We start from the raw sequence: 26723 nt of genomic DNA on the forward strand, positions 1-26723 counted from the left end.
AGTAGTAGCACTAACAGATAAGAGCGAGCTGCTTTTATGTGCTCTTGCTGTTCATTGGAGAATCCATTTATCTCTAATGGCCATAATGCTTATTTGTAAAACCAGAATTTACTTCCAGATTTACATGAGTGTTAGACTAAAATATAACCTGCGGTGCTTTTGCCAGTTCCTGTCAAATCATTGGAATCACTGAGGCTTTTATGGTTTTTGAGAGACACGTACATGTTCCTTTTAGTTTATATGCAACGAACTCAGTGTTTTAACACTATGAAGATTTACTTTGACCAGACAAATCTATAAATGTCCAGATGTTCCACTTTATTTTCATTGAAAAATCGTCCCTTAGCATGAAGAACAGCTTTACACACTTTCAGCATTTAGGTGCGGTGACTGGGCAGGTCATTCCATGATAGATATCACTCCAGACCAGTGTTTGACCTCTACATAACACTCACAGAACTCAGATGTACGCTTCGGCTTATCGTCTTGTTGAACAGTGAATTAGCTTCTGATAAGCCGGAGTCCAGACGGAACTGCATCGTGTTGAAGAATAAAAAGGGAGCCATGTTGGTTCACTTTCACGTTCCGGAACCTTCCCTGCTCCAAAACAACCCCAAACCATTACTCTTCCACCTCCATGTGTGAGTGTGGGGGTGAGGGAGTCTGATCACTTCTTCTCTCCTGTACTCTGTCTTACACAAGTTCTTCTGGTAGAGACACAAAGTCACATTTGGACTCCACAGAACTTTCTTCCACTCCTTCACTGTTCCCTCAGGCACTGTGCGTTTTTGCCTTTTAGCGAGTTTATTGCATAGAAACAAATTGAACATGCGTGTGTCTCAGAAACCATTAAAGGTTATGTGTTTCCACACTTGAAACAGCCACTATACTTAAAATACACTTGTTTGATAAACTTAAATTATTAAGGATTTGGGTCTTTCATTGGCTAAAACAAGAAGGTCCCCTGGTGGTCTAGTGGTTAAGATGCAGCGCTCTCACCGCTGCGACCCGGGTTCGATCCCCAGTCAGGGAACCATCCCCAGCCACATAAATTGGGGAGGGTTGCGTTAGGAAGGGCATCCAGCGTAAAACATGTGCCAAATCAAACGTGAGGAGGATCCGCTGTGGCGACCCCTAACGGGAGAAGCCGAAAGAAAGTATAATTGGCTAAAACAAGAGCTTTCAAACTACTGCATAGTCTAATTTCGTGTCGCACCCACAAAATGCTAATGCTAATACTTGTTTAAGAGGTGGAGCTTTCTAAATGAACAATGATTAACGTGTGCTTGTTCAGATTTGTTAGGTATTGCCTTTGATTGGCAACAATGTGCCGGTTCCAGTCTGGTGCATCGCGCTGATGTCGATTTTTTTCATTTGGTATTAATTGCAATGAAACACATCATACGAAGTCACAAAACACAATATTTTTGCGCACCAGCACCACCTATAGGTAGTATAGGCCAATTATCATGTTTGTTTCTTTCTGGCTTCACTTTTGCAATACAATACAGGTCGTGTCTAATAACATTTCTTTTTATCCAAGCAGTTTTTGCATTACATTGTGATATAAAGTGCTGTTGTAGTGAAACGCCTAATTTTCACTCTTACAGCACATCGACAAAAAAACCCAACACTGACCACACCATCACAAAGACATGTAATTATTGCCATATAGCAAATGTTTTTTTGCTGAAAACTTTTTCTCTCTCTTTTTGTCTTTCTCTGTTTCCTCCCACGTCCCTCTTCCGTCCCTCTGTTTGTCTCACATTTGTCTTTAAACCCATGTCTTCTTATCTCTCTATTGTTTTATCATTTCTTGTTGATTCTCACACATCCACTTCCACTCATTCTGTCTCACTTGTTCTCTATCTGTCCTTCTCTGTCTCTCTCTCTCTGTAGGGTGTTGTTCCGTCAGTGGGATGGTAGAAGGGTGGAGTGGAGTCCAGGCTGAAGGAGCATGGTGAAACACCAACCGCTGCAGGTCTATGAGAGACAACTGTGCTTGTCCTGTCTAACAGGGATCTACGGTTGCCGCTGGAAACGTTACCAGCGCTCACACGATGACACCACAAAGGTGAGATTTCGCAAGTTCTAACAAATTGCGTCAAACGATGATTGGTGTGAAAAAAAAAAGGCAAACTGGAGTACATAGTCCTGGATAAGCTTACTTTATATATGTTGCCAAAATAAATTGCTCTCCTCCACTCTTCTGGGAAGATGTTTCACTAGATTTTGGAGTGTACTTGTAGAGATTTATTCATCCACATGGGTGTAAAAAAAATTGCATAAAAGTTAACGATGTGATAAATTAAAAAAAGGTGGCATTTGTATCAAGATGCGTCGCTTTTAACGGATTTGCTTCGGTAAAAACTTTCATATCTGTCACAACAGTACAGAGATCGAGCCGTGTCCTGAGAGTCACATAGAATACAGATTAACATGGCAGAGGTAGAGCTGTAACTTCCTGCAGACATAACAGGAAAAGAAACTCTGGTTGTGTTTTATCTTTGTTTTCCCTTTGTTTCTGCACTACATAGGTGTGTTTGTGGAAGGGGCTATGCGTTAGACGTCAGAAGGCACTTAAATACGTTAAATTATTTGCTGTCTGTCTGAACCAAAGCAATAAAAATGAACTCTCTGTACCATATCGAATTGCATAGCACCAGATTTTTTTCCATTAAAAATGATGTAATGGAATGTTGAATCGTATCCTAATCTCATCGGCTGCTTTATATGTATCTGTTTAATCCTTTGTGGTGACAGTTTGGAGGAAGAACCACATATGGCTTGAATAGTTACATGTCCCAATACTTTTGTCTATATAATGTATGCATGTATATAAAGAGTATTTGAGAAGATAATAGACAAAAAAAAAGGAATATGTTGGTAAAAATAGATTTGTTTGTTCATTTGGCTGCTTGTAACTGTAAAGAGGACTGGTGCTGACAAGGAACAAAACAATGGTCACCCCTAGTGTCAGTTTTCCAGACACAGATTAACGATTTAGTACACAAATGCAATCATGTTAGTCAATATTTTAAGAAATGTAAAATAATTTGAATTAAAATATTGCTAATAAGTACATATGACTAAAAACTGCATGCATCCATAAATCTTAACTTTGAGTCATCTTTGGAAAAGGATTTGGGTTGTAGGATTGAATCGCCACCTGGGAAGAGGGTAAAGGGTATTAGATAGGTGTCAGACGGAGACTTTATATAACAGGACCGTTCGGAGTTGCTGTGTTCGAGCAGTACATGTGCATGTTGGAGGTCATGCAGAGAGGCGGAGAGGTGAAGGATTGCATGTGTCCTCCAGAGTCAGATATTTATATCCTGGCAATTCATTCTGTTCACTTTGAAAAAAAAATATACATGAGATCCCTCATTGATCAATGCAACAGGAGGATATCTCAAGTCGTACAAAATATCTCATTAAAGCGTGGTTTATTCCATACATATTCCAGATACAAGTAACCTAGAAATTATTTAAAGAATGAAAACTATTATATGTTGCTGGGTTCCAAGTAATGATGGGAAGATTGGATCATTTTGGAGACTCGGTTCTTTTAATCCAGAATGAACGAATCGTTTTTTTTTTTAGTCATTTAGTTAATTTCGTTCCTTTAATCACCTTCATAGTGTCTATAGGAGCCATGTGACAAAAGACTTTTGGGATGTTTTGTTCTTGCGAACGAATCACTCTTGGAATCACTCTTTGTTGTTCCGAGTCACATTAAAGACTCGTTCAAAAAACGAAACTCTCATGAATGACCTATCACTAGTTCCAAGTCACATTGGTTTGTCCGGCAGTGGGAGAGAAGATACGGCTGCCAGGAAAGCACATGATCTGGAAATAACTGACTGTGAAATCCACCTTCTGATCTTAAACCATTTCTGAACTTCTACATCACAAACAAATGGCAGAAGGAATGGAACGTATATATAAAACTAGTAAATTGTATGAAACAAGCCCTAGAACTAAAACAAGGTGTCGTTTATAGTTTCAAATTGAGGCATGACCAAGTTTTTTACACTAGGTGTTGATTTGACCACTTAAAACTTGGCACATGGGTTTTTACTGATGGGAAGCTCATCATTATGCCTTTCATGTCCAGGTCCTTTGACTGTTAAACACATCTTATTGGGTTTCAATTGGTACCGCTAGAAAATGCTTTTACTCAGAAACATGTTTACAAGGGAGTTTTCATAAAGTATCACCCGAATGTGTTTTTTGATGATGACCTAGCGTCTGCCATGTATACAAGCCCTGATGCTAGTTGCTGATGCAGTTTAAAACTGGGGGCTGCCTTTTCCAGCTACATGTGGTTCTTCTCTAAAATTTTCCCAAACTGTTCTTCTCTAAACTTAGAAGCACAATCTTATAAAGACGTCTCTGGATGCATTAGCAGGAATTTTTTTCTTCACTTGAATAAGGAGACCCAAACCTGTTCCAGCATGACAATGCCACTGTGCACAAAGCCAGTTCCATGAATATATGCTTTACATGGGTTGTGGAACATCTCCTGCTATAGAGCTCCAACCCTATTGAACACGAATGAATGTGAACACTGACTGCACCCCAGAAGTCCTCACCTCAACCAACATCAATACCTGCCTTTACTAACAGAATCTCCATAAAATCTTCATTAGCACACTCCAAAATCAAGTGGAGAAACATCAGGGTGTAAATGGTCCACCTTGATCATATTGTTTAATCGTATTATAGAATAAAGGTGATCAGTCAAAAGAACTCTGGAGACAGGCCCAGCTAAACCATGGCAGCAAAATAAATAAACACCCCCCCTGACAACGTAACATAGCCGCTGGGGGTTTTCTTTACAGGATCTCCTGTTCTAGCTACTCGCTGACTTGTTCGAGCATGAATCAGACACTCAATAAATATTTTGCCTGAAAGGCTGAAGAACTGAATATGTAAATGAACAGCATGCTTGAATAGGCTGAGGTGCTGTTTGAGAACTTTTCCAGATCAGAAAGGACATTCTCTGTGAATGAAACCAGTTGTTCAACCGCCACATCGTGTCGTCACTTGTGCACATCATAAAAAAAACGTTCTTGTTGTGTTGAAACAAATCGCAAATGCTTGGGTTCGTTCATTTAGCCGATTGTGTACGATTGTCCTACGCGTACATTATCAGGTCTTCATGTTCACATTGATCAAAATCTATTATACCGGTTTCACCTGAATAGTTTTTATCCCCCAAAACATCTCAGCATCAATCCATCGAATGCAAAAAATGGTTAAACCGGTTGCCAGAATCTGTCAATCTTATCTTCTTCACAACTTTATTGATGAATTGTGCAGATGAATCTTGAATGGCGCCAGATCAACCAATAATCAACCAGTTCGCTAAAACAGGTTGAATCTTCTGAACAAACACTAATACACTACAGTAAAAGTGTGAATCCTGTCCGGTCTCTTGCAATCAACATCCCACATACACTAACGTGTACGCTTGTGCTGTTGAAATCCGTAGATGCCGTACAGAAGGAATTGAAATTTTGTGATCCAAACCGTAGTTTACATCAGGAAACGCTGAAACCTGAAAACCATTTTGACGATCTCGATTGCGAACGATGACAAAAGGACTTATTTTGATGGCAATGAGATGTTTATTGATACTTTGATTTTGAGAATTTGAGAAAGTGCAGGCTTTTTGCAGGTAATCCATTGGGTTGAAATGAAGGTCTAAAAATCTCTTGGGCCGCCGTGCTAAAAACACACTCCACTCTGTTTTATATAAGATAAAATGGTCACCACTTTTTATAGCAAACATGCACTCGATGCCGTTGCTATTTTTATTTCTGTGTGTGTGTAAAATATTGCTCATAATAGCCGGCATATTAAGTTCCATATTCACACCTGCCTTATCTTAATGACCCTTTAATGATTTTCAAATCCGCGTCTTTAAATTCAAGTGTCTTTCGTCCACATTAATTACTCAGCTGAGTCCCTGAATTATTTATATGAGGATTCTTTCTGTCTGATCCGTGTGTAAACCGCCACGGCAGTTTCCTCATTATATAATGCAGACTAGCAAGAGGCCAAGAGTGCAACATGAAGTACTTTCTTTTTATTTGTGCAGAAGCAGCCCTGTATAAACACTGCAGGCTCATTTTTTCCAATACACTGTTGAAACCCAACACAGAGTGCATTCTTAAGATTTTCAGCTGGTTGTGGGTTTTTCCACATGGTGTTTTGGGTAAACAAAAAACGAACCAGCACCCTTTTTTTCGTCCTCACACTTTTATCCCACGGCGATATTTGATTCAGTGGGTTACGAAATTGGAGCGAAGCTGAGCAGCTGGTCTGTAGGCTTGTGATAATGCTGCATATTGAGTGTTGGCTCACTTTAATATGTTTTTTCCCTCACTTTTAGACGATCTGGACGATATGCAAGCAATAAAAAAAAACACTTTATGCAAAATGTAACTTTTTTTTATAGTTGTTACAAAGCGTTGCCGCTGGAGACTCCTTCTATAAATGTCAAATAAACGTTAACATTTTTTTTTTAAGCTCCAGCATATAATTGATTCTACACTATATGAACACTGGGACAGCTGACTTTTCCAGCCATATGTGGTTCCTCCCAAAGCTGTAGGAGAACGAGTCGAATCAAAAAGTGAGCATTGCAAAATCCATAGGTTATGTACAGGAAACAGAACTGAGACATTTACCTCTTGACTCTTTTAGTCCGAGTCGTTCGTTCTTTTGTCACATGACTCCCATATACGCTATGCAGTGCATTATAAAGAAAACAGAATTGAGCAGTTCATCTCATTAGTCCTCTGTTCCGAATCGTTAGTTCTTTTGTCACATGACTCCCATATACGCTATACAGCGCAAGAGACAGTCGATTCAAACCAAAGAGCTCATGATATGAACAACTCACTTCTGTTTGCTGTGTAATGATTTGCATAGTATGTATTGGAGTCACATAAAAAAGGACCAGACGATATGAGAGTTGAACTAATTATTCTGCTAATCATAATATAGTTAAAGTTGGTGTATGTAAAGATGTCGGGGGATCTGCTTATTGAAAATGTAGCATTTTGTTTTATTTCTGATCTAATAATGTAATTAAATAAACGAGATTAAAAGAACCAAATCATTAAAACGATCCGATCTTCCCATCGCTACACCTCACCTCACCTACATCACAACCTGACTTTACTGACACCGTTGTAGATGATTGAATCTCACAGAAATCTCCACAAAATCTAGTGGAACATCTTCCCAGAAGAGTGGAGTTTATTATAAGAGCAAATGCAGACTAAATCTGGAATGGGACGTTAAAAAACTGATTTATTTTACTGTTAATGTTCTCCACATTGCATTTGTTTGTCAAATTACCTTCATTTAAAAATGATGAAGAGAGCGTTTTTAGGGGTTTGACTGCTATAATTGCTATAATGATGTAACTGATAACATGAACATTATATGTAACTATTAACGGTAAAAAAAAAAATGAAGCGTTTCTCATGAATCAACATGGAATGATGCGTATTTACGGAGAAATAACACAATTCGACAATAATTTTTTTTATTCCTTACATATTTCCTTACACTAGTTCATTTTCAGATAAAATTCTATTTATTTTCATTAGTAGAGCACTTTTAACTCACATCATCTTTACAAAAGAGTGTATAAGTTTAGTGCCTGTTGCTCCTTATAATTGTAATTTTATCCTTAATGAGTAAGCCAGTGGTGACTCTGGTGAAGGAAAAACTCCCTTAGATGGCATGAGAAATAAACCTTGAGACTTAAAAGAGGATCTGGGTGGACCAGAATGTCTATTCATTACAGGTCCATCATTGTTGAGGTGTTCAGTGATGGACGTTTAAATTCCACTCTTCATGGTCCAGAGCCATTGTAGCAGACTGGTGATATTATTAATTTAGATTTCAAGAGTTGCTCAGTATCTTTATAGGGATATCTGTTCACATGGAACCATCCAGAGCTGCACAGACTGGTCTCCAACTGGAGAGTCTCCATCCTGAGGTTAGGATTAGCGACGTCACTGCACAAAAAAATAGTTTAGAAGTAAAAAAAAAAGCCAGGTGCTTGGCCTCGATGTGAGTGGGTGTCTTTTGGCGTGTTTTTTTTTTTAACCAAGCATAACTCCGTGTCATCGCTGTGCCGTGATTTGAATCCTCTCGGCCATGTTTACGGGCGCACTAATGAAGCCAGAACACACCGAGCTCTCAGGAGGCACTTTCACTACATAATTAGTTTCGTTCTAAAGCATTTTGCATGAATTAGCCTTGTGGCGGATGGTTAAGGAGGGCCAGTTTAATACTCCCCCTGAGTGCGAGTCATGTCTGATAAATGATGCGGTGGTAAACACGTATGGCCGTAATGTGACCTTAACTCTCAGTAGGAGGGGATGTACGAGGGGAAACATGTGAGAGTTACATTTGGGGGTGTATTTATTGTCAAAGTAATTTATTATCTATCAGAATATAAGCAAAAGTCTATGGACATCAGACCATAAGGTTGGTTTGTGCTTTATTTTGAGAATCCCATTGCTCCACTCTTCTGGGAGGAGGAGTGAGGTGAGGAGACCTGGGGTGCAGTCTGCGTTCACATTCATCCTGATCAATAGGATTTAAGGTCAGAGCTCTACAGCAGTAGATCTTCAACGATAGCCCATGTACCTTTATGGAGCTGGCTTTGTGCACATTGGCATTGGCATGCTGGAACAGTTCTTCAGTTCAAGTAAAGGGAAAACTTCATGATATTGCTCCAAGATGTTCTATACAATTGTGTGCCTCCAACTTAGAGGATCAGTTCGAGGAAGAACCACATATGGCTAAAAAAAATAGATAGATAGATAGATGGATAGATGGATAGATAGATAGATAGATAGAGTCATGTGAAAAAATTAGGACACCCTATGAAAGCCTGTGTTTTTTTACATATTTGGACATATGGATATTTAATATAAATTTTAACAATAATAAGAGATTCATATAGTATAAATAAAATAATAAAAAAAAAAAAAAAACTAATTTTGGTGAGAAATAAATTAGGACATCCCCACATTTATTCCCACTGAACATGGCTGAAATTACACACCTGTGTATCACATCAGTTACACATGATTAGAACATCGTTACTCAGCTTTTTGAAGGAGACTTGCCCTATTTAAACTTGAGACTTTTAGTTTGGTGTGCTCCTGACTGTTGAAGTGAGAGTGAACACCATGGTGAGATCAAAAAAACTGTCAGAGGCCTTCAGAAAGAAGATTGTAGCAGCTTATGAGTCTGGTAAGGGTTTTAAAATTTTAGTCAGCCATTCCACTGTCTGGAAAATAGTCTACAAGTGGAGGACATTCAAACCAACTGCCAACATGCCCAGGTTCTAGCTGTCCAAGCAAGTTCACCCTGAGAGCAGACTGCAAGATGCTACAAGTAGTCACCAAAAACCAGGACATCTGGCATAATGTTCTTTGGACAGTTTAGTCTAAAATGTAATTATTTTACCACTGGCACAGAGGACATGTTTGGCGTAAACCAAATACAGCATTCCAGGAAAAGAACCTCATACCAACTGTGAAATATTGAGGTGGAAGTGTCCTGGTTTGGAGATGCTTTGCTGCAGCAGGACCTGGGCAGATGACCATCATAGAATCCACCATGAATTCTATTGTGTATAAAAGAGTGCTTGAGGAACATGTGAGACCACCTGTAAAAGATATTTAAGCTGGAGTGGAACTGGACCCTGCAACATGACAATGACCCAAAACATACCAGTAAATCCTCCAAGGACTGGCTGAAACTGAAATGGAGAGTCCTGGAATTGGCAAGTAAAAACCCAGATCTTTATCCCATTGAGATGCTGTGGGGTGACTTGAAACGTGCTGTACATGCAAGAAACTCCTCAAACATCTCACAGCTGAAAGTGTTCTGCGTTGAGGAGCGGGGCTAAACTTTCCTCATACCGATGTAGAGACTGGGAGATGGCGACAAGAAGTGTCTCACTGAGGTTATTTTAGCCGAAGGGGGAAACACAAGCTATTAGGGGGCAGGGTATCCTGACTTTATCCTCTGTTAGAATACGTATTTTTGTTTATTTTTTGTTAAATGGGTAAAACGGTACATTTGAGTTTTTTACCTGCAATTGAATTACTTTTTCCATGTAAAAGTTGAAACAAGATTAGACATTGATATGTGAATTTTTTTTAATAAAGAACTAAATATATGAATAGACAGACAGAGAGGCAGACGGCCAGAGAGACAGACAGGCGGGCAGACAGCCAGACACACGGCCAGATAGATAGATTTACTAACATGTACAGTTACTGACTTTTTTACATTCTTACTGACTTCTTGGAAGTCTAAGTGACAGATTTAATTTATTACTTTCGTACTTTAAATTAAGATTAATCTTTAATGACAGACTGACCACCTTCTGGTATTACATATTTACTGAATTACTGACTAAATAAAATATTGTTGACTGACTGACACTTAGTCTGTAACTACTAATTTGGGGAAGCGGTGGTTACTGTTCGGAAGGTCGGGGGATTGGAGCCCTGGTATCCCCAAGTTGCCACTCTTGGGACACTTGTGCAAGGCCCTTAACCTTCTGTGCTCTAAGTGGGCTGTTTCATGGCTGACCCTGCGCTCTGACCTCAGCTTCATATCTTTAGATTCCCACATGTATTTACATAACTCCTGAATTTCTGACTGATGTACTAACAGGCTTAGATTCTGACTTTTTCATTGGATGCCCCAATTTCAGTCAAATTACTTGCTGACTGAGTAAATTGATGACTGACTTAAATACTGAATTATTGGTTTACTTTTGGACATAATTACTTACACACCAATTTATTTTGTCTCAAAGTTTAATGGAAATATTTACAGACATTACAACAGTTTCCAAAAACTTACTGTCTGTCTTATCTATGAAGTGGTGTTTCTGACTATACATACTGAGTTACTACCTGACATACTGACTAAAATACTGACTTTAATGAAATAAATGTAAAAGGTCTGTATCGGAAACCAAACATATTCTCGCATGAACTTCTTCAACCTAGCAATCAGATAAGCAAGGCTCTCCAAAACCTTAAAAAAATGGTTTAATGGCATAACATGTGACCGGTTTGTACGGAAACACAGCGAGGAGAAAGTTACAGCTTTCCATTCAGGAGGAATTGTGAGACAGTGACCTGTTTCCTGTTGTGTTCTGGCCCTCAGAGCTAATATGTGCTGTCAGCAATTTCAGCTTAGCCTTGACTATTGAATGGCAGCTCGGCTTTCGGAATAATACACATTCTTTCTCACACACACACACACACACACACACACACACACACACACACACACACACAACCCTTAAACCTCAATCTAACCTACAAAAAATAGATAAAAGTTCAGCTGACAATAAGATTTGCTTTTTGAAAACCCCGTTCCACATTTATTCTCTATTCAGTAGTATAATAACCTCCACTCTTCTGGGCAGATGTTACACTTGATTTTGTAGAGATTTGAGGAGGAGGTATGGGGTGCCGTTCCAATTCATCCCAAAGGTGTTTTAATAGGGTCAAGGTCAAAGCTCTAGAGCAGAAGATCTTGAGCATATTTTTATGGAACTGGCTTTGTGCACAAGAGTATTGTCATGCTGGAACAGGTTTGGGTCTTCAAGTGAAGTGAAAATTTCATACAAGCGCATCCAGAGACGTCCTAGACAATTTTGTGCCTTCAACTTTGTGGTAACAGTTTGATGATGAACCACATATGTGTGGAAAATGGAATCATATATAAACCCTGAATCATGTTGAATAATGTTGAATTAGGTTCTAAAGTCCTGGTCCAGATGTCGTCAGTGCAATAAAAGTACCGTGTCCGGACACTTGTGAAGCGGAGAACCGAGGTTCTGCCCTTGTGTGCCTCCTTAAACTCCAGCCTTGTTTGGCCCCGTCTTTGGGTATCCATTTTTAATTAACCAAGATACAATCTCTGGCAGTGAGACAAAAGCTGGATTAGACGTATAGGGATGGTGTTTCACACATCACCCGTAGTTCTGGTCTCTGAGCACAATGACTGTACTGTGGATAAAGATAGACGTCTGCTGAAGCCTCTTATTTCATCTAACTATCCAGCTCATACCTGTAATGAGGTGTGTGTGTGTGTGTGTGTGTGTGTGTGTGTGTGTGTGTGTGTGTGTGTGTGTGTGTGTGTGTGTAGTTCTGTGTTAAACGCAGTCTGTCCTGTTGAAAATGGATCCCTCTTCAGTAATAATTGAGAGATTTTCCATTTACCCAGTTCTTTAGCACGGGCACAAAGGGCCCGTAAACAGGAGGGCAGTGTTGTTCTCCAGAGCTGATGGACTGTGAAGCCTGAATATCAGGGCACTCTGCTCTGTTTGGATTCATGTCATGTATCTTGTTGACATATGGATCAGCATTATTCCTATGTCCTGTTGTGTCGATGTCAAAGCAGAGGTTGTTACAGTGTCACGGCTTCACGATATACAATCAAATTACCTCACAGTTGACTGTTTTCAAAATCTTAATTAAGAACATATTTCCATTTGCTTGCTGGTGCTTTTCTTTAAGCCTGATTAAGTTCCTGATTCCAATGTTTCTCATTTGTTTTGTGCCTAGCTTTGAATCCCCAAAATGTAGGTTGGATTTCACAACACTCTCCCCCTGGACTTGCCCTAAATCGCACTTTAGCAGCCTCTGTTACTTGGGCGCGGCTGCACTGAAACACTCGTAATGTGTTTAATCTGTGAGTGATGAACGTGATCAAATCATCAAACACACTTGGCATTGCTGACTGGAACTAAACCAAACAACAATTTTTTTGATTTCCGCTAGTCAGTTCTGTGATGCTAGCATGCTGTTACACATTTACTTCCTTTTCCCACAGACTTTCTCTATTTCAGCTTTCATCTTGTAATGACAACGTGATAAATGTCTCAGTGCTTGCGGTTTAAAGAAATAGTTGCACTTCTAACTAAGAAGAGAAGAATCTGTAGATTTGACTTTTTTGTTAACCCTAAACACAAATCCAACCCTAACCCTCCTAATCCTCCTTACTCACTTTTATCCCTTTTAACCCGAACCCTCCTAATCCTAACTTTCCTTACCCTTCAAACCCTCTAACTCTTAAACCCCTAACCCTCTGAACAACCCTAAACGTTTGAACCCTAACCCTCCTAACCTCAACCTTCTAAACCCTCCAAATCTTCTAACTCTAACTCTACTAACCCTAACCTTCCTCTCCTTAGCCATCTATCCTTTCTAACCCTAATGTTCCTAACCCTCTAGACCCTTCTTACCCCAATGCCCTGAGCCCTAACTCTACTAACCCTCCTACCATAAACCCATTACTAAGCCTAAAACTAAAGCCGAACCCCAGCCCTCCTAAAGCTAATCCTCCAAACGCTATTACTATCCGTAACCCAAACTCTTAACTCTAACACTTCTAAATTAACCATGACTCTAATACTGACAACCCTGCTAACCCTAACTTCTACACCAACCAAAAGAATGCCTGTTTATCACTTTCAGGAAGAATGTAGGTTTCATTTTGGTGCTAAATGGGTCGTCAAGCTATTACAGGAACTCGGCTCAGCGGTTATAGAGCTGCTTCTAACTGTGGTAAAGGAATGCATCCATTTAGCCAATCAAAATAATTAATGTGTAGCGTCGTTTCGTGAGTCTCAACATGCTCATTCTCACAACACAGTCACCGAGTGCACACTGAAAACTGCCTTTTACTCAAATACAAATCGGGTAGTTTCTGGTTCATGACCGTCGAACGACATGTTAGTATTGTAATTCCATTCTTTTACTTTGAGCTTAAAATTAAAACTCAAATTTTCGCTCAAATTTTGTGCCCTGGAGTGATTTTTGGATGCACAGGGTGGCGCAGGGAAGCGGGAAATCATGATGTACGTTGCACCAGTCCACTGCTCCGTAATAACCAATGACAAGGGGTTCTAAACTAATTCACACTGGTTCCGAACAATTGCCCACGCCCCAGGTTGGGCAGCTTCAATTTCCAAAATCCCCCGTTTTCCTGCGCCACTCTCTATTTCGGCTCATCCAAGTGGCTCAACTGCCCCTGTTACTATAATTAGTAAGAAGTTTAAATTATAGATCATGTTTGTAAAGCTCACTCCCAAGACAAATACGATACAGGACGATCCTGTATGCAGGATCCACAGTGACCTGCTACCTGTTTTGTTTTTTTCGCCCCACAGGGTATGAGCAGAAGAAGAGCACAGCGTGTATCGTGGCCTCTTTAATGACTGAATTACAGCATCAGCAGTCTTGTTTTTTGCAAGCCGAGCTGAACGTACTGTCCTGTTATGTTTAATCCTGCTCCACCTGTCAGCCAAATTATACTCTCGCTCTCACACACACACACACACACACACATTCACATTTTCAAAACAATCTGCATGGTAGTTAATTTAAAGGATTTTTATACAAAGAATAATAATTGCTGTAACGAATATCATTTAATAAAGTAGACTCTCTTTGTGTACATGAAGTTTTATCAGGAGAAAGAACTAAACAATATTTACTACACACAATATTTCGCCACATAAGCATATGTTCATGGAGCAGGTTTTGTGCATAGGGTCATTGTCCAGCCGGAACAGGTTTAAATCTGCTTGTTCAATTGAAGGGAGAATTTCATGAAAAAAACTGTGCACCTCCAACTTTGTGGCAGAGGTGGAAAGAAACTATCAAAATTTACTTGCGTTACTTTAATTAGTCATTTTTTTGTGGACTTCAAATTTTTAAATGATTTTTTTTACTTGAATAAAAGTAAAAAGACAGATTTACTTAAGTATGTTTTGTTCATATTGTATTTAACTACCTTTTAATTCACACTGAGAACATTTTTTTTATAAAAATAAAGCAAGAGGGAACTAAATCGATCGAAAGAGATCGATTGATGGACGGAGAACAAACGTGCTGAACTCACCAGAAAGAAAGACAGAGACAGACGAGGCAGACGCCAGTAAAGCAGCTAAAAGCGAAAGTCAGAATTCTCAATCTGCATTCGTGATTTCGCTCATCATCATAAATGACATTATAACAGGAGATTTATTTATGTTTTGCTACAAAAGTGCATAACTCACATTAGACTCAAATCATTGACTGTGGAGCTTTTTGTTGTTTTGATTTTAGTGCATTTTAATTTATAAAGGTGTTCAATTTAAAAAAATGTTTGATATTTATATCTCCTCGTCCTTTTTTTAAACTACAATAGATGTGTAAAAAAATAAATAAAATGTTATTTGATTACTCTTTCCACCTCTGCCTTGTGGTTTGGGGAAGAACTGCATATGGCTGAAAAAATTCAGGTGTCCCAATACTTTTTGTCCAAAGAGTCCAGATTTTAGCAAAATAAAAAAAGGTAAGTAAATAAAGGTCACACTCACTTTCTTGACAGGGTCAAAGACCACAGCCGTTTTTTGCTGCTGACGAGCGAATTAAATGACTTCCTGGTGTGTTCTTATAAACTGTAAACATATACGTGATTTAAGGCATCAACATACTTCCTGTGGATACAGATTTTTGCTGGATTCTACAAAACCTAAATCGATTCTAGAAAATTGTATAGAGATTTGGCAACCGACAAAAACACTTGCGATTGCAATTGGTTGTTATGAACGTGGCAATACTGTGTACAGAAGGTGGTTTTGTATTTGTGCTACTTTCATCAAATATTGGGAAGTTGAAACTCAGTGCTTAAGATGTCGATCTTCCGATTGAATCCCAGCACCACTAAGCTACAGCTCCTGAGATCTTGAGTGAGGGTCTTAACCCTGTATAAATGAAATATTTGTAAATCGCTCTGGCTATAAATAATAATGTTGAAATGCAGAAACGTATTAGGAGTTATAGACATGATTACCAGTTATTATAGGTATTAGACATATAAAATGGCTCAGCAGGTTACGCTTGAATTAGCTGATCAAAAGGTCGTTAGCTTAAACCCCACCACAGATTATGCTAGTTCAAACCCCACCAAAGGGCCACCTCAAGTTTATTAGCTCAAACCTAACTACAAAACCACCAAAGGTTTGTTAGCTCAAACCCCACCACCCTGTTAAACCATCAGCTAGTGCTTAGAAACAATTTGAGAGTTTAAATCCCAGCACCACCAATCTACAACTTCTGGGCCCATGAGCAAAGGCCTTAACCCTCAACAGCTCAGTTGTATAAATGAGATAATCGCTCTTTTAAAAGCATTCCTATTTCCTTTTATAGCATTTGGCAGATTCCAGATATCCAGAGTGACTTACATGTATCTCATTCATACAATTGAGCAGCTATGGGGTTAAGGAATGGCAGCTTTGTGTGGCTGTGATTTAAACTCATGACCTTCGGATACAAAGTTCAATGCCTCAACCACTAAGCTTTCACGGTCCCTTAAAGCACAGCCAATAAGATCAGCAAAGATGTGACTCGCTGGTTAGAATAATCAATAAACTGCGCGTCTTAAAATCCATTGCTACCCAATAAAATCTTGAAAACATCAAACTTGTTATTGTTAGACTTAAAAAAAAATTGGTCATCATGGTGCTGTTGAATGAGGTTGATCTAACACACCATTACACCATCAGGAGAATCAGTCTGTTTCTGGCCAGACAGGCCACTCAGGTGCTTGTTCAGTCCCTCATCATCTCAAGACTGGACCACTGCACCAGGCTGCTGTCAGTTCTACCTCTGAAAGATATTCAACCTCTATAACTGATTCTGAATGCATCCACATGGAGTGTTTTTAACATTTCTAGGTTCTCCCATACCAGTCCACTGCTAAGCCCCCTCTACTGGTACTTTGTAGGGAATGGGTAGCTCTATGGTTAGGATGTTAGACTTCTTATGAGAAGGTTGTGCCACCTGACCCTTGCTAGGCAATTGACCCGCAACTGCTCATTTGTATGAATGCGATAATGCTACTGATCCCTCCATCTTTAACCACTGCACCATGGTACCTCTATCTTCTACCACTGCACCATGCCTTCTCCATTCTCTACTACTGCTCCAATGGCCCTATCATCTCTCAGGGTAGAAGGAAGCCATGCTTTAAGACTCTTTATTGTTCTGGCACCTTGTTGGCAAAATAAACTTTCACTTGATAGCTGGGTTTCTAGCAATTTGGCAAACATACCTCTTCCAGAGCTTTTAAACTGGATTTATTAATGGAGACTTTAATGGAAGATGCTCTGGATAAGGAGTCTTCTGCCAAATGGCATAAATTCAGCATCTTGTTCACCCAATGAGTCTTTCTTCTCCAAAATCCGGTGGACAAAGAACACAAACCCTGTATTTAAATAGAAGAAAAAGTGCACTCTGTAAAATACGAATTTTTTTCGCCGTCCACCACTGCTTTTAAGTCTTCAATAAAGTATCCACCAAATAAACAAAGAAAATAAGACGGTCAGACAGTCTTGTCTGAATCGAGAGACAGGTTTTAAACATGACTGCTAAGTACAAAGTGTTTTAACGTAACATCTGAGATGTTGGTTGAAACAATCCAAAGCTCTGGTCCTGCTACCGCTGCTGGTGTTGGTGTTGATATGTGAATCAGGTGATATTTTTTGCCCTTTGTTCCATCTCCAGCTTTCTGCCTTTTACGTAACCACGTCTCTGTATCTGTGCACATGCCGGGATGTAGATATGCTTTCCTGTGCTGTCACGTGCTGTCACATTTCTGTACGTGTGTGTGGGTGTGTGTTTCTATTTGAATTATGGCAGGCAAAAATAGGATCTGTGTGTGGTGTGTGGTGTGTAGGTCATAAAGGTCCTCCCGGATGACAATATACATTTAAATTGAATCGGTTCCAACAAATGTACTGAAGCAAATCATGCTATATTTGTGCTCACTTCTTCTTTACTCGAAGTAGTGTGTGTGTGTGTGTGTGTGTGTGTGTGTGAGTGTGTGCGCTTAAATTTTTCATATCACATGACTACCCACGGCCTGAAGGAAGCAGGTTCATGTAGGCGTATTTGTGCAAATGCATTATTTATACGTCTCATTTCTACAGTGGGCAGCGCGAGAAATGCCGTCCGGCTTGTGTACAGTATTTCAGTGTTAATCATTAGTTAGCTGCTTTTCACTATACAGCTGGATCTCGCAGGTAGATAATTGCAGTAATTACAGGCTGAAAGCAGAAGATTATCCTGAGCTGAGATTGTCCCACGGTTCTTGTTTCAGCAAATAAACTACGTCCTGATCTCAAAACAGCATCTTGAAGAACTCACTGTAGATCTCACATGTGTAACCAGTAACACAGTCTCAGTTTTTCAGAGAACAACCGATATTACACTTGTAAATTCTCTGCTTTTAAAATAATGTTTTTCACAATACTGGAAAAAAAAGCCTTAATTCAGTATTCAGTGATATTTATTTTTTAAGTTTGCTAGATATTTCATCAGTTATACATATATATATATATATATATATATATATATATATATATATATATATATATATATATATTTATCTGTATATATCTGTATCTGTATATAAATACTTTGCTCCATTCAGATTTCCCTCAACACTGACCAGTTTACAAGTGCCTGCTGCAGAAAAACACCCCCACTGCATGATGCTGCCACCATCATGCTTTACTTTTGGAATAGTTTTGGGTAGTTGATGAGCGGTGCCTGGTTTCCTGGTTTATCAAGAGTCAGTGTCTGATGCATTCTAAGCGAAGAGTGTAGAGTGATTGGCTGTAATATCCTTGATAGGTCTTCAATGAGTTACTACTTCTTTCCACTTTTAGCTCACACTGATCTGAAAGTTCTTCTCTGATCACTAATCAACAGGGCATAGGATTAAATAACGGCATAAAAAAAGCTGTGCTTTATTTAACTATTGCAGCAACAATCCAAATATTTTTTACTAAAGCATTTTGCGATTTGCAATATTTATTTATTTATTTATTTATTTATATACACTTTTTGCACCCATTTGAATGTCATTAACTGAATTATATGCGTGTGTGTTTTCTCAGTGGGAGTGTATGTGGACCCTCGTCCTCTTCGGGACGTTCACGCTGCTGCTGCTCTGGCTTTACTTCTGGTTGGAGGCGAGCAATGACTACGGCGAATTTAACTGGTAAGTTTCAATTCGCGCGACTTTTATTTGCGTCTAACAATCGTCACAACGGAGTTAAATATAGACTGCTATTCAGAGTGCTTGTAAAGCTGCTTTGTCAGCAGAATAATAATTAAAAAAAAACTACTTTGTTGTATTGTAAAGTGTTTGTCATGGTCTGAATGTCGTCTGGGGTAAATGCTCTGCCTGTGTGGTCACATTATGAATGACCTGGCTAAAATAAAGGTCAAATCGACAACATAAGCAATACTGTGATTAAGATGCACCAAATTAGAAACAGTAAATCACTAATCAGTAACTTATAACTGTAACTTATAACATGGCCTTGTGTCCACAATCTATTAAGAGTCCCCATAGTGGGTCCCCACAATGAGTCCCCATAGTGCACTTGTGGCTCATTTACACACAAAGAAGACACCTACATATATATATATATATATATATATATATATATATATATATATATATATATATACACACACACACACACACACACACACACACACACAGTAAATGATGTGCATCTTCATAACTGAGGTTGATGCAATTTACGTCTCGATGCACAGCCAAAGATACAATACAAATAAAGCAGCTACTGATGCGATGCGATTCAGAACATTGCGATTCAATCCAATATGGTTGCAACTGAAATATATGATGCTCTGCAATTCAATAGGGTTCAGATAGTTCACTTTGGTTCAGACATACAGTAAATCATCAATTTACTTAAGTGCCTTCTGACTTCTTACGCATTCAACAAACACGCCCTTGTAGTGCAAAACAGAAAAAATTGAAATTAAAAACAAACCAGATGTTCTTTTCCTGTTGTGTCTCCAGAAAGTTACAGCTCTACCTCTGCCATGTTAATCTGTATTCTATATGCCTTTAAGGACACGCCTCGATCTCAGTAGTGTCGTGATGCGTCATATATAGTTCTGAGAGAACGCGCTAGAGAACAGTTTAGCGAGGAGAAATTAATCTACATATTAAATACTGGTCACAAATTATTGGTTACTTCCTAAAACAATAAAAGTATAACGCATATATTAATAATTATTAATAATTAAATAATTTTTATATGCAAATATATTAAAAACAATGCATCGTGATACGAACGCCAGCTTTTGACGTCCGTATCACAATAATGCATCACATCGTTAACTTTTATCCCGATGAAAATCGCTGAATCTTATTTTCTCTAATATATACATATTCTTTTGTTCTGATAAATAGTTGTGGTTGCAATGAGAGCTCCTGCATGCAGGAACCAGACAGTAAATAAACCATAAGCATCTCTTTAGCATCAGGTGTCAGTAAGGATTATTGTAAGGTGTCAGTTGGACCTGTATAAAGTGATAATGGATTCCTGGATGGATTTATGAAATCATTCTCCAGGCACTGGCCTGTGTAGTGTATATGAATATGAGTTATGAAGAACATCTCCATGACTCACTGTTTCACTTCCCAGCATAGTGTATAATGATGAGCTGTGTTTTTCTCTTCCTCTCTCACACACCCTGTTCTTCCAGGTATTTATATAACCAGTCAGGCGAGTGGAGTGATGGAACAGTTCCCATACTGGCCACAACAGCTGCAGGCTTCACTTATATTGCATTTTTAATGGTGAGCTGTCGGACTGCCTGGTATTCATACCTCCAAGGTGCTGAATCTGCTACATAGCTTGGGAAGAAGGAGCTCACCTTCTGTCACACACACTTTCTCTCTATATCTCTTGAAGTTGTTTTTTCACCTCACCCTTTATTGTCAGAGCAAACAATACACAATTTAGACAAAAGTATGTGGACACCTGAGCTTGGCCTTTTTTTAACATTTTGTCCTCATTTTCTGTTATAATAGGCTCCACTTTTGTGGGAAGATGTCTCACTAGGTTTTGTGGAGATCCATGTGAGATTTTTTCAGCTCCAACAGTGGTAGTAAAATCAGTTCCCTTCCAGGAACTCGAGCTGCGTCAACAAGGCTTTGGGAACGCTTCCGCGTTGTCTACACTCTGAATCACCTGTGTAATCCTTCCAACGGAAAGCGCGGCGTCACCAGCGGGGGTAATGTCGCGACCAGGAAGCTAGAAGCTAGTATAATATTATTAATACTGGGGATACGATATTATTAATATTATTGTTGTTGTTAGCATTTTTTTTAGGAAAAACAACAGGTTTGCATGATGAAAGTATTTTTTAATATTAAGTTAATTAAATAATTCACAAAATCCTCTCCAAAAACCTGATCAATCATCAAATCATGACCTTCAACTGCTTAATTACAGAGCAAAAAATAAATAAATCAATTCAGGAAATGGAAGGTAGTTGATTAAGCTAAAAAACCATTGACCTGGCAACCTTCTGAATATGGTATTGATTTGCATTTTCAAGAAAACCATTTAGCTGGTAGAAGTGCTAACATGCAATTAAATATAACAATGTGTGCCTTGTTACCATGGCAACAAATTGTTTCATTTGCTAGAAAGGATATTGGTAGATTTTTGGCAGACGTCTGATTTTTCCAGACGTATGTGGTTCTTCCTCGAACTGTTGGAGAGAAAAAAGTGTATAGGACGTCTCTTCAATGTGTGGCATGAAATATTCCGTTGTTTCGAACTAGAAGAACCAAACCTGTTTTAGCATGATAATTCCTCTGAGCAGAAAGCCTGCTCCATAAAGACATGGGTTGGAGTGAAAGATCTCCTTCTATGGAGCTCTAAACCCTATTGAACACCTGACCTCACCCCACTGTTGTGGCTGAATGAATCTAGTGGAACATCTTCCCAGAAGAGTGGAGCACATACAAACCTTTGTGAAAAAAAAAAGTATATATATTTCTCCTGTTATTGTTTTGGTGATTTTCTCTTTCTAGGGTTTGGTGATTTTTTTTTTCGTTATTTTGTTGTAGATTTTGGCTCTGTGTCACATTGCAGTTGGACAGCAGCTGAACTTGCACTGGATTCACAAGGTACAAGTTGCATAACAATAAGCCCACCCTGTGTGTGTGTGTGTGTGTGTGTGTGTGTGTGTGTGTGTGTGTGTGTGTGTGTTTCTGTGTGTTTTTGAAGCTGAACAGTCTGTAACTAATCAGCACACAAGGTCATACTGGCCCATACTGGCCTTGGGGAATTTATGTCTGTTGTCAAAATACAGAGAAGACGGACGTCCACGTTGTTTCGCTCAGGTGCACGTATCGATCTGTCGAAATTCATGACCCGTGTGTTTTTCTCGTAGATCGGCGTGAGCGCAGCTTTACTGACCACCGTCATCGGCATGATATCCGTCAGTCAGCTATGGAGCGAAGAGTGGGATATCTTTTCCATCTCTCTACAAGTGGGTACACCGTATTCAGTCCATAGAAAGAAACTGTTTGTTATATTATTTGTACATTTATTATAAGGGCATGTTGATGGCTGTAGAACACAAATCTCAGAGAAACTCCAGGAAGAATTTGTAAATATACTGTACATCGGGTATAATGATAATTCAATTCACTAAAAATCCTTGAGTTACAGATTGTTTTTTGGCATTTCAGGTTTTAAATATGGATAAAATATCAATAAAATTGTACCTGTATTAGAAGAAAAAAAAAAACAGGCTCCAAAAAAATTAATTTCTTCCCTTTTTGTTATGTTCATATGTTTTAGGCACCTGTGGAGCGAACATGACACAAGTAACCGTCTTCACTGTGCTTCAAGAATAGAAATTATGATTATTATTATTATTATTATTATTATTTATTATAAAGATTTTAAAACGTGGATTTGAGATTTAATTTAAGATTTAATTTAATTATTAATATAATAATAACTTTTTAGTTTTTTTATCCTTTTAAATGGATCCACAAATTTAACCCATTCCCATCTTTCCTAATCGTTTACACAAATTCCGTTATTTTTTTGTATAGGACTTTTAACAATGGACTTTTCTCTAAGCAGTTTAATTAACTGCTGGAAGTCTATCCCTAATAAACTAACAACTGACGGCAATGTCGATGAAAAACACCCTTAGACAATCTAAGGAATAAAACCTCGAAAGAAACCTGTCCTCATCTGGGAGACACTGAATGTCCATTCAATAAAATTTTACATAAATCTACATCTTTTCTTAAATGCACATTGAGGTGTGCCAATATTTATATATATATATATATATATATATATATATATATATATATATATATATATATATATATATATATATATATATTAGGGCTGTCAATCGATTCAAATATTTAATCGCGATTAATCGCACGATTGTCATAAGTTAACTTGTGATTAATCGCAAATCGAGCGCACATTTTTATCTGTTCTAAATGTACCTTAAATTAGTACTTCTGAAGTTTTTTATACTCTAATAACATATGCATGGACGAATATGGATGCTTTATGCAAATGTATGTTAATACATATAATAAATATATAATGCATTTACCTTTACAGAATTTGCCAGATGTCCCTTATCCAGAGCAACCTACATTTATCTCATACATACAACTGAGCAACTATGCGATTAAGGGCCTTGCTCAGGGGCCCAGAAGTGGCAGTTTGGTGTGGCTGGGATTTGAACTTACAACCTTCAGGGCCAAAGACCAATGCCTTAACCCCTAAGCTCCCACCTCCTTCTATGCTAATGCAATAGATGCACTTGTCTTTCCTGATCCTGCCTCCTTCTTCTTTTTTTTCCGAACCCGTCAATGGCTACAATGGTCCTGAACAGTTTATCAAACCTTTTATAATATTTACAGTCTAGATCCATCTTTATGAATCTTGAGCTGAACCCTCCACAGTAACCTCATGGATCTTTAGGCTGTTTATATGGAGAATATACTCAGCTGGAAAGTGGTTTCCAGTTGAAAAAAAAAACATCCAGAGATAGGGCATCAAGATGAATCAGACAGGTTCCGGAAAGAGGAATGGAACAGGATCACTGGCCTTGAAGGAGATTTGTGTGAAATTCATTCAGTCACAAGAGTGTTAGTAAAGTCAGGGCATGATGTAGGAGAGGTGAGAAGGCCTATGGTTCCTGTTCATCCTAAAGGTCTTCGATAGGGTTTAGAGCTCTATAGCAGGAGATCTTCCACACACTTTTAACTCATGTAAAGCATATCTTCATGGAGCTGGCTTTGTGCACAGGATCTAGTTTGGGACTACTTGTTCAAGCGAAAAGATTTCAATAATTTATCAAATTCAGGTGTCTAAATACTTTTGTCCAAAATATTAGAATCAGTGCATGCTATAGATATGGCCCACTACCCAGATCTCCACTTGACTAAGTGCATGTGTGTGTGTGTCTGTGTGTGTGTGTGTATCAGGCCACAGGACCATTCCTGCACATCGGTGCTCTTGCTGCAGTTACAGCATTGGCTTGGCTGGTGGCTGGACAAGTTGCTCGAGCCGAGAAAACCAGTAAGTCCTTTTTTTTTTTCCTCCTCTCACCTCCTCACCCTAATCAAACTGATGTTAATAATTACTGCAGGTGCAACACCACATTCCAGGATGCCTTTGACATTGCGGTGTTGCTGAATGAGGTGGCTGGTTAATGTGAAATAGCGTTTAGTTGAATCCCTGTACATTAGTGTTTTCCAACGGTGTGTTTGTTGAGTTTTAACTACATGCTGGCATTCCAGCTGCAGTTCAGGGTCATCAGCTATTACCAACATAGTTCTCTGTGTGTGTGTGTGTGTGTGTGTGTGTGTGTAGAGAACATTTACTTCATTTGGGTCCTTATGTGTTCTACATCTACACTAATCAGGATACATTTTAAAATGGCTTTTGTTTCCAATCGTTTCCTAAAATTTGGCCAAAACGGAGAGAAAAATATGCGTTTTCAAACTAAAATGTACTCGTGTGAACATGGCCTAAGTTTAACATTGTGATCAAGCTTGAAGTCCGATTATTAGCAGATAATTAGCATATATTCAGTGTAAAAGTCTATGATGTGTCCTATAGAATTTCAATAAATGGTTCTGGTGATCTACCTGATGCTGCTTTTGATCCTCTACCTGACCTCGCGCTCCTTCACGTCAGTCTATATCATAGTTCGTAATTATTAACGGACGATTAGCATGTAGGCAATGTGAATGCAATGTTAAGTCTTTATCGGTTTTGTCGATTAATTGGAACCAATAAAAAAATCCATACCAATAGTTTTTCCAGCCTCCAGTCCGCTGTCATTACAAGAGCGGCCTCTGGAGGCAAATGACTGACGCCACGTGCTGTGAGACAACATGCTGCACGGAGAGTGCTATATTATATTTATTATTCAGAATTTATTGATTATATAATTATATTTATTAATTAAAATATTTATATATTTATTTTATATGGCAGATCTTTCTATAATTAAGTACTGTTTTTTGTGGCTTTTTTTGGAATAAAGTACAATTTTACATGGAGTGTAAAGTTTTGTTTTTATCCAGTATCCAATTTAAGAACTATCGGTCGACTTCTAGTTAAGTCTACGTTGTGTCCTATAGAATTTCAGGTAACGGTCGTGCTCATCTACCTGGTGGTGCTTCTGAGCCTCTACCTGACCCCGCTGTCCATCACGTCACCCTGCATCATGGAGCGACACAACCTTAAAGCAAGGCCTGTTGTCATTGGCCAGCGTGGGGCTCCGATGGTAAGTCCAACACTCAGGCAAGACCTTACTGAGATTTATTGCACCTGCAGTTGGAAACAAAGCACGGATTTAATTACAGTCACGGTTGTTTGTGTGCATTTTTAACTCACAATTATTATTATTTTTTACATGCATGGTTTAGTGAGCTCATTAAATATTCGATAATTATCTGATCAGATTTGTTCATACACACACACACACACACACACACACACACACACACACACTTCTCGATCTGAAGACTTTACCATTTTATGTAACCTGAGCCTAAGACGTCTAGACAAACTGACGAGACGTTTAACCTCTACGGAAAATGCGCATGTTTGTAGATGCTGTAGATCAGCCGTGTGAGAAATACGGATAGGTGGAAAAGTTAATGAGGGTGAGTGAGTTAATGTATGGAACGGTAGATCAATGGATGGATGATTGATAGACAGAAAGGCGATGACTTACTCAAGGGCACAACAGTGACAGCAGAGAATTGAACTCATGACCTTATAATCAGAAGTCCAACTTTTGGAAAAGACAGATAAATAGAAGAAAGAAAAATGGAAGGATGAATAGATGAATAAATGCAAATAGGGTTGGATGGATGCATGGACTGGTGGACAGATGGATGAATGGATTAATAATGCATGAAAGACAGATACATAGATAATAGTTGGATGGATGGGTGGATGGATGGATGGATGGATGGATGGATGGATGGAAGATGAAATAATTGGGTGGTGGTTGGATAGAATGATGAAAGTGGATAGAAGATAGAAAAGATAAGTAAATGCAAATAGGGATGGATGGATGGATGGATGGATAGATAGATGGATGGATGGAAGATGAAATAATTGGGTGGTGGTTGGATAGCATGATGAAAGTGGATAGAAGAAAGAAAAGATAAGGAAATGCAAATAGGGATGGAAGGATGGATGGATGGATGGAGAACCAGATTAAAGATGCATGAAAAGACAGATAGATAGA

General features: G+C 38.7%; 1 protein-coding gene across 4 annotated transcripts in view; it reads left to right on the forward strand.

Moving 5' to 3' along the window:
- Positions 1-26723, forward strand: part of gdpd5b (glycerophosphodiester phosphodiesterase domain containing 5b) — a 56970-nt gene that overhangs the window by 18184 nt on the left and 12063 nt on the right. For all 4 annotated transcript variants that reach the window (XR_006927465.1, XR_006927466.1, XM_046862386.1 and 1 more), the window contains exons 2-8: positions 1900-2074; positions 19025-19128; positions 20658-20751; positions 22033-22092; positions 22359-22457; positions 24439-24532; positions 25603-25748. Coding sequence is in view for 2 of the 4 variants with exons in the window: in XM_046862386.1 (XP_046718342.1) it covers positions 1958-2074; positions 19025-19128; positions 20658-20751; positions 22033-22092; positions 22359-22457; positions 24439-24532; positions 25603-25748 (714 nt within the window). In the remaining 2 variants the exon portion in view is untranslated. The remainder of the gene's footprint in view (positions 1-1899; positions 2075-19024; positions 19129-20657; positions 20752-22032; positions 22093-22358; positions 22458-24438; positions 24533-25602; positions 25749-26723) is intronic.

Source organism: Silurus meridionalis, chromosome 12, assembly GCF_014805685.1.
Source record: "Silurus meridionalis isolate SWU-2019-XX chromosome 12, ASM1480568v1, whole genome shotgun sequence".
In the NCBI taxonomy this organism is placed as follows: Eukaryota; Metazoa; Chordata; class Actinopteri; order Siluriformes; family Siluridae; genus Silurus; species Silurus meridionalis.